The sequence below is a fragment of the Dunckerocampus dactyliophorus genome, chromosome 8 (assembly GCF_027744805.1).
Source record: "Dunckerocampus dactyliophorus isolate RoL2022-P2 chromosome 8, RoL_Ddac_1.1, whole genome shotgun sequence".
NCBI classification, from domain to species: Eukaryota; Metazoa; Chordata; class Actinopteri; order Syngnathiformes; family Syngnathidae; genus Dunckerocampus; species Dunckerocampus dactyliophorus.
Window position 1 is genome coordinate 22,837,845 of NC_072826.1, and position 9,034 is coordinate 22,846,878.

The 9,034-nt window shown below is 43.4% G+C and overlaps 1 protein-coding gene across 1 annotated transcript; it reads right to left on the minus strand.

Annotated features, from left to right (window-relative positions):
- Nucleotides 1–136: 136 nt before the first annotated feature.
- On the minus strand, nucleotides 137–5,317 carry cstf1 (cleavage stimulation factor, 3' pre-RNA, subunit 1). The gene is made up of 5 exons (XM_054784653.1): nucleotides 4,822–5,317; nucleotides 4,467–4,744; nucleotides 4,149–4,346; nucleotides 3,512–3,902; nucleotides 137–1,692 (listed from the first exon to the last, which is right to left on the minus strand). Exons 1-5 carry the CDS (start codon nucleotides 4,988–4,990, stop codon nucleotides 1,433–1,435), a joined length of 1,296 nt encoding a protein of 431 aa, XP_054640628.1. The 5' UTR covers nucleotides 4,991–5,317; the 3' UTR covers nucleotides 137–1,432.
- Between the last annotated feature and the right edge of the window lie 3,717 nt (nucleotides 5,318–9,034).

Sequence of the window (9,034 nt, forward strand, 5' to 3'; positions counted from 1 at the left end):
CTGTTGCATTCAGGACGCAGACATTCACACACACACGTTTATTATTAAAATATCACAATTCACCATGCAGCATTTGGGACTAAATGTCTTATTTCGTGTCAAACATTACACACACGTGTCTGCCTTACAAATATCTTATTTTCTCAACTTTATTTCAGATAGTTTATCATAATAAATCTACAATTGTTTTTGCCAGTGGTGTGTACATCTTCTACTAAGCGTTACAATGTTGCTTTGCTTTTATTAGCAACAGGCTTTGCGGGCGATAATCACCATATTTTAATGATGATAAAAATAAAAAATACATGTTCGCTACTGTGGGTAGCCGGTAAAGTCAGACCTTAAATATAAAAGCACATCAATGCAAATGTTGGCAGGTATGATCTGTCCATCCATCTTCGACCACTTATCCGAGGTCAGGTTGCATTAGCAGCAGCCTAAAGCAGGGAAGCCCAGACTTCCCTCTCCCCAGCCACTTCGTCAGCTCCTCCAGAGGTGTTTCCAGGCCAGTCGAGGGTCCTGAGTCTTTGCCGAGGCCTCCTGCTGGTCGATTGTCCCCTGAACACTTCCCGAGGGAAGCAGCCAGAAAGCATCCTGACCACATGCCCAAGCCACTTCATCTGGCTCCTCTCAATGCGGAGGAGCAGCGGTTCTACTCAAGAGCTTCTCACCTTATCTCTAAGGCAGAGCCTAGACACCCTACGGAGAAAACTCATTTCGGCCGCTTGTACCTGTGATCTTGTCCTTTTGGTCATGCCCGAAGCTCATGACCATAGGTGAGGGTAGGTACGTAGAGCGACCGGTAAACTGAAAGCTATGCCTTTCTTCTCAGCTCCTTCTTCACCACAACGGACCAATGCAGAGTGTGCATAACTGCAGACGCCGCAACAATTTGCCTCAGTCGTGAACAAGACCCCGAGATACTTGAACTCCTCCACTTGGGGCAGGACCTCATCCCTGACCCGGAGATGGCACTCCACCCTTTTCCGGGCAAGAACCATTGACTCGGACCTGGAGGTGCTGATTCAAATCCTGGCCGCTTCACACTCGGCTGTGAACCGATCCAGTAAGTAGAGTATGATAATCATGTTTGTTTTTTTGTTTAAATCATTATACCTTTTTGTTCCCTATGCACAACACGTGCTTTGCATGCAGGAAGGGGCGGTAGACGTTAAGACGCAGTGTAAAAGCTTTTTTTTTTTATTTGGACCTATTTTTGGACAAACATGGTGTAGGATTGAAATGATTAAACATATCAGAATAAGAAAAAAAACAAGGAAGTAAATGCAGAAGAGTCCGGACAAAGTCCAAACATTTTTGTTTCTCTATGCCTTTTTCTGTAGTTTTGTTGAATTGTATTTTCATGCTGCTGGCCACACTTTGGCCACTCGTGTTCCACGTAAAAAGATTTTGCTGTGAGGGGAAGAGGACATCAATCAGTGGTCGTACGTCGGTACCAGAAGCGGGCCCTGAAGTCGTCGCTGCAGGTCATGAAACCGGGATTGGTGGGCGAGTGGACGATGCAGCGGACGATGTTGTTATGACCCAAAGACAGCAGGTTCTTCCTCTCGGCGGTACGTGAGTCCCAGCAGCACAGGCTAATGGTGCGCTCGTCAGGCAGGAGGACGTAATCCTCCGTGTGGTTGAACACACCCTGCGTGCGATGCATCTGACGACCACTCAGACCAGCACCTGCAGACACACAAATGAACACACTGAGATGCTTCCCAAAATACACACCCTGATGTCAATGTGTTCTGTGGCCTTTTGGCAAGAACATGCTTTTCAAACCTTTCCTGCTGCACACTAAAGCATTGTCAAGATACACACGCATGCCACCTAGTGGCTAAACAATTCACTGTCATGGTGGAGATTTGTTTAGAAAAAGGTGTCCAAACTCTTTCCCCCCCAGGGGCCGCATATTGCAAAATCAAAAAGGAGGAATTTTCATATTTTTCATTTTGTAAAATGTTTTGTAAATGTAAAAAAAAAAAAAACAACATGTAAGAATACAGTTCATGTACTGCAATAGCAAAACAAGTCATTTAGACTTTTCTTAAAATGGCTAAAAAAAAATATTAAAAATTCGCAACCCCATAAATTTTACATTAATACGTTTAATATGTTTATTTTTTTTTCCTAAATTCCATTTTAATTTTATTTTTTTTTACTTTTTACACTTATTTTACCAGCATACTGCGTGTACTTTTGTGATAGTAAATAAAATGTCTGCTAATTAAAAGCAAAACACTTGCATTTATTGATGCAATACATCACTGGCTAACTTTGCACAGTATTTCAGAAAGGGATTTAGCTTGGCTAACTTTTCTAATGGGATGTCAGCCGCTGCACACACAAAACCCTCAACAAACTGATCATATTTGGAACGCTCTTATTTTTAAGGCCGGCAGTGTGCTGTGTATGTTGAGAAATGTTGACGGTTAAGACGAACTAGGAACAAGAATAAAAGTGTCTGTCGTCCTTATTTCACCCAGAATTACACAGCGTCCGCGAGCATCGTAAAATGCTCAGTTGCATTAACAAGCGGTAAAACACACTGTCTGAGTCGTACACCCACAGCCGCACTAGCATGCGGTGCTAAACTAAGCTAACCCCGCTAGCTTCTATTCACGCTCCATAAGTGAAGTGTTTCGTGTTGCCGTCTCAACGTGTTTACTTAGGGAGGGGCGGGCTAGTGTTTGTGATGAGATTCCGCCACGAATGAGCGGTCCGCCGGGGAAATACTTCCCCTCCTTCACCTCACGATGACAGCATTTCATTCACGTTATGTCAATTTCAGAGAGATTCCGTGTTTGACAGTAGATTCCATTTACACCGAAATCGTAGGGCCCTACGTCAAGCTAGCGGAAGGGTTTGGAGGAGGGAGGAGCGAGTGTCAAAAACGGACATTTTTATGGCTGCAACAATTATTAGCGGATTATCGCCAATCACTAGTGGACGCAGAACATAAACTTTGTGAATGGCCGGGATCTACTTTCCACTTCTTCTCGTCACCTTTTGGCTCTTTTTGCTGTTGTCTTTTTAATTGTGCTACTAAATAAATAAGCTAAGAAGTTGTAGTATATATTTTATATATTTATACTACAAGAAAACAGCCTGCATGTCAGCTTTGCGTTATAGGTGACAAAGTGTATTATATTAATTATACATTTTTTCTTGTCACATGGCTTTTTGCTGTTGTTTTTTTTTAGCTTTACGTATTGAATTGTACTTCTACGGTGTGGCTGCGGGCCAATAAAAAGCAAGCTTTGGCCACCCCTGATGTAACCCATCCAAGAATACTCGGGAGAATATTTATAAACATCCACGACCACAGAAACAGATTCCATAATGGACACTATAAAGACGAATGGATTTTGTGCTTTATAGAATCTAAACTTGAATCTATTTTCTAAAGAGGTATGCTAGTAGGTAATGGCAAATGTCATAAAACACACTAATAAAGAAGTGAATCCAAGCATGTCTTGAAAATAGAAATGATCATCTTCACCTGTGTATTTGACCAATGTTCGGCCTGTGGAGATTTCCCACAGTTTGACCACGGAGTCCTTCCCGCTGGAAAGGATGTACTTGGAGTTCTTGGTGAAGATGGCCGAGCAGACCTCTGCTCCATCGTGGGCCTTGTCATAGGTGCTCACACAGCGGTTGGAGACGCCGTCCCACAGTTTGATGCTGCCGTCCTTGCTGCAGCTGACGTAGCTGTTAGCCGTGGGGTTGTAGCTGACGCCGCTGATGGTGTCCGTGTGCTGGTCCAGGGGGTTACACGACACAAAACACTGGAAGGTGTTGACGTCGTACAGACGGAGGGTCGGGTGCTGCGTTCCCACCAGGAGGAAGTCTCCAGATGGATGAAAAGAGATGGAACGCAGCATTTCTGCTTCCTGGAAAGAATAATGGCAGTTGTTTTTTTTCTACACAAACAGTGGAAATGATGCTAAAATATGTCAAAAGTTGAGACGACATTTTTAGTAGTGCTTCCACTACCACTATATTAAAAAGTGACACACACTTGAACTATAACTGGAGTAGCAGTCACATTCCAGTTGGCTACACTACACGAGTGCATGTGTGCCCCTCCCAAAGCTGTAAACCCAGGGGAGAGACTGAAGAGGTTTGTAAAGTCTGACCTGTACATATTTAAATGCTCTTTTTGCAGAGGGCTTGGAGTAGTCAAAGAGTTTGAGGGTGTAATCTCTTGAGCCAGAAGCAAGGATCTGCTCGGTGGGATGGAAGGCCAGGCAGGTGACCTCGTCCACGTGGTCGTAGAGCGTTCGGATCACTGGGTGATTTTCCATGTTCTGCTGAGCCGTCTCATTCATCATAACCTGTTGGGATCAACAAGCCTCCATCATGCCTTGTTTAAAGCAGAGGGAACATATTCCATTCCCAACACAAACAAAACGGTGAGCACATATCCTCAAATGATGCCGGCGCTTGTACAGTACCTCAATGGGCATGGCACTTTTGGCCAGCATGCGTTCGGTGTCCAGTATCTTTATGGAGGCATCAGCAGAGCCGGTGGCGATCAGCTGGCCGTCTCGACTGTATGTTGCAACCCGACAGGGTCCTTTATGAGAGGTCACGTAGCACGTCTCGTACTCGGACGCCTCCGGAGACATGGTCTGCACATCTGCATCGAATTCCAGATCAATGCCCACGCCAGGTGCTACTGTGTCTGAGCGCCCGATGGCGTACTGAACCGCGCTGTCATCATTCTCCATCCCTGCCACAGTCAATTATGAATTATTTGCTCCCATGCACACAAAACATTCAGGTTCAATGCGGAGGAATCAATCTTACCAATTTTTGCCAGCTGCATGAGCTGCTCGGATGGTGAAACCACACTTTGTGGCTTGACTTCATTGATGAGACTGTTGGCGACGTTGGTGTAGCCATCGTGCAGCAGCTGGCTTATGATCAGCCTGTACAGGTGCTGCCTGTCCTTTAGACTCGGTTTCGGTCGATACATCTTCGGTCACAGACCAAGACAACGCCGAAAACTTGAATAACTGTCAAGAAAAACGTGCTGTTTTTGTTGGGTTTCTCTCAAGTGACGGTACCGTTGATGCTGTTAGCTTTGTTGCTACGATTCAATCACGGCGACACACGGCAGGGTTAATTCTAAAATGACCGAAATAAGTGGGTGTTTGGTAAGTCACTATTCCTAACTGCTTTGAAACAGAAGAAAAATATATTCTGGTCGAAGAATAACAAAGAATGAACCCCACCACCGTGACGAAACTACGATGTGCTCTACTATATGCTAACTTAATACTCATTGTTCCCGCCCCCTTGTCTTCTTCTTCTACTTTTTGCAGAGTAGACACAATATAGTGCATTGCTGCCACCCATCGGTGACTTAGTGTTTTTGCTTCTGTAGCTTTTCCACAGCCGGTTGTTTATATATACTGCTCAAAAAAATTAAAGGAACACTTGGAAAACACTTCAGATCTAAACTGGGGGAAAAATGATCTTGAATATCTTTCCTGATAATAAGTGGGTGATGTATTCGTAACAAAATGATGCCACATCATTTGATAGAAATGAAAATGATCACCCTATAGAGGGGGGAAATCAAAGACACCCCAAAAATGAAAGTGAAAAAATGATGCAGCAGACTGGTCCATTTTGCTAAAATGTCATTGTAGCAACTCAAAATGATTCTCAGTAGTTTGTGTGGCCCCCACGTGCTTGTACGCATGCCTGACAACGTCGGGGCATGCTCTTAATGAGACTACGGATGGTGTCCTGGGGGATCTCCTCCCAGATCTGGACCAGGGCATCAATGAGCTCCTGGACAGTCTGAGGAGCAACCTGGCGGCGCCGGATGGACCTAAACATAATGTCCCAGAGGTGTTCTATTGGGTTCTATCAGGTGAACGTGGGGGCCAGTCAATGGTATTAATTCCTTCATCCTCCAGGAACTACCTGCATACACTAGCCACATGAGCTCAGGCATTGTCGTGGACCAGGAGGAACCCAGGTCCCACTGCACCAGCGTAGGTTCTGACAATGGGTCCAAGGATTTCATACCGATACCTAATAGCAGTCAGGGTGCCGTTATCTAACCTGTAGAGGTCTGTGCGTCCTTCCAGGGATATGCCTCCCCAGACCATCACTGACCCACCACCAAACCGGTCATGCTGAATGATGTTGCAGGCAGCATAACGTTCTCCACGGCATCTCCAGACCCTTTCACGTCTGTCGCATGTGCTCAGGTTGAACTTGCTCTCATCAGTGAAGAGCACAGGGCACCAGTGGTGTAGTTGCCAATTCTGGTGTTCTATGGCAAATGCCAATCGAGCTCTACGGTGCTGGGCAGTGAGCACAGGGTCCACTACAGGACGTCGGGCCCTCAGGCCACCCTCATGGAGCCTGTTTCTGATTGTTTGGTCAGAAACATTCACACCAGTGGCCTGCTGGAGGTCATTTTGTAGGGCTCTGGCAGTGCTCATCCTGTTCCTCCTTGCACAAAGGAGCAGATACCGATCCTGCTAAGGGTTGAAGGACCTTCTACGGCCCTGTCCAGCTCTCCTGGAGTAACTACCTGTCTCCTGGAATCTCCTCTGTGCGTCCAGGTACCGCAGTGATGCCCTGGTCCAGATCTGGGAGGAGATCCCCCAGGACACCATCCGTAGTCTCATTAGGAGCATGCCCCGACGTTGTCAGACATGCGTACAAGCACGTGGGGGCCACACAAACTACTGAGAATCATTTTGAGTTGCTACAATGACATTTTAGCAAAATGGACCAGTCTGCTGCATCATTTTTTCACTTTCATTTTTGGGGTGTCTTTGATTTCCCCCTTCTATAGGGTGATCATTTTCATTTCTATCAAATGATGTGGCATCATTTTGTTACGAATACATCACCCACTTATTATCAGGAAAGATATTCAAGATCATTTTTCCCCCAGTTTAGATCTGATGTGTTTTCAAAGTGTTCCTTTAATTTTTTTGAGCAGTGTATATTACCGGCGCATCTCGATAAATAAGAATTTAGTGCAAAATGAATTTGATTTCAGGAGTTTAGTTGAGACAAAGGGACCAATTAATGGCTCGGGAAGGTTTAGCAGTTTATTTGTTGACTAAGGCGCCCACCAGTAGTTTACAATATTCAACATTTTCACATTTTAGGAGACACCAAATTTGGGTTTTTCATGAGCTGTAAACTTTACTCAACAAAATAAAAATAAAAAATACAGTTTTGAAATAGCTCACTCTGTGTAGTGATAAAATATAAGTTGTATTTTTTGAACGGAACTACTGAAATAAATTAGCTTTCAAAAATATTCAAATTCATTGAGATGCACCTGCTTACAGTATATAAATAATATATACTTTGAATAATTGTATAGTATATGCATTTTTGGCTGTGTGTCCAGACTTCAGGGACACCACTGTAGAATGCTTTAGGACTACAAAGGTTGCTGAAATGTAGCCATTTATTATAAATGCATGCAAAATGACATATATATTGAGCATAATACAGTCAGAAAGAGGTTTGTGTCTCATGCTCTACAACTGACAGTGTAAATGTAACCATCATAACGTGACAACATGAGTATTCCAACTTGAAGTACTTTTCACCTTTAAGCTGTGTAACCTCCATGATCATTCATGTGACTGCAGGAGCCTTTTTAATCGATACATGTTTGGCCATCACATGTTAAATGATGTTGCAATTATCAGCGGGCTTGTGTTGCTTTATCCATCAACTATAAAGCAGGTGTCTTGTTTCCATGTCAACACAGCGCAGCGCTCCACCGACCAAGCGACGGTTGCCTTGGAGACAGCCATGTACATTGTGTATATTCCAATATTACAGTGGAATCATACAAAACTGCCTGCCGTCTGCAGTCACTTTTTATGCACACAGGTCAGGAACACACACAAAAAAAACAAAAAATATAATTTGTAATATTGCTGACACAAAAGGGACTTTGTTTCCATGCCCTGTCACTTTTCAACAAAGCCAGAAGATCCGACTCTAACCGAAACGGACGTTAATCAAATCAAATTTTCAAATGAATGTAAATCCAGTTCATCTGTTCCAGAAAGCCAAAAATATTTTTCAAGTTGTACAATGATAGTTTTACATGCAGAAAACAATACTAAATGCATATAAAATGATGAATGAAAGAGATCATTTAAGGTTACTTTTAACTTTATTGATGCGATTCTTGACGGGACTGAAAACAGGAAGGTGGAGGTGGTGTCGTGTCTTTGATCGGTCACGTCTTCAGTGAAGTTAAAAGTGACCGTAAATGTTCATTGATCCCCTTCATTCATCATTTCTGTGCATTTAGAATTGTTTTATGCATGTAAAACTATCATTGTAAAACTCTAAAAACGTGTTTTTCAAAGTAAACCGAGGATGACATCATAGTCGGGACGACGTAACTTCCAGTCCAGTTGCCATCTTGTTCTTGTTAGCTCTATACTAGGATGCTAACAGGCAAGGACGTTTTGTGATGAAAAAATACATTAAGTACACAGCTGGCAGTTGGACTCGCGCAGTGTATTCACAACACAACCCAATGTTAACCGGAGAATGCACGCAAACCGAGGCAAAATTGTGATGTAGATTTTGAACTTTAAGAGAAACACACTCTAACCGGGGCGGACACTAACCAAGCTTCCACCGTACTCACGTTTTTTCGACATTGGTGGTCTCGTAAAGAAACTACTGTATAAATTATTTTATTTATTTCAGATTTATTGGGGAATTGCCTGCCAGCAGTTTTTTTTATCTTTAATTTTAAAAACCATTAAAGTTATTTACACAAACGCTAAGCAGTTTTATGTTTCGCATTATGTTCCTTACTGAACCCCAATAATGATCTTAAAACCAAGGTGCACGCTGAACTGTGATTAAGGCATCCACGGTTACAAACCGTAATGTGAATATTTTAGGGTTCCAGCTAATACGTGGACAAAAAAGCCCCTCAGTAAAAGAGTATAGTCTCACAGGACAGCATCTACACTGTCTTTGTGGGTGTATGAAAAAGCAC

Coding starts and splice junctions, on each gene's coding strand:
- cstf1 (XM_054784653.1), bottom strand. CDS start 4,990: ATGTATCGACCGAAACCGAGTCTAAAGGACAGGCAGCACCTGTACAGG. Junction 4,347..4,466: donor AAAGTGCCATGCCCATTGAG/GTACTGTACAAG, acceptor TGATCCCAACAG/GTTATGATGAATGAGACGGC. Junction 1,693..3,511: donor AACATTGGTCAAATACACAG/GTGAAGATGATC, acceptor GTGTGTCTGCAG/GTGCTGGTCTGAGTGGTCGT.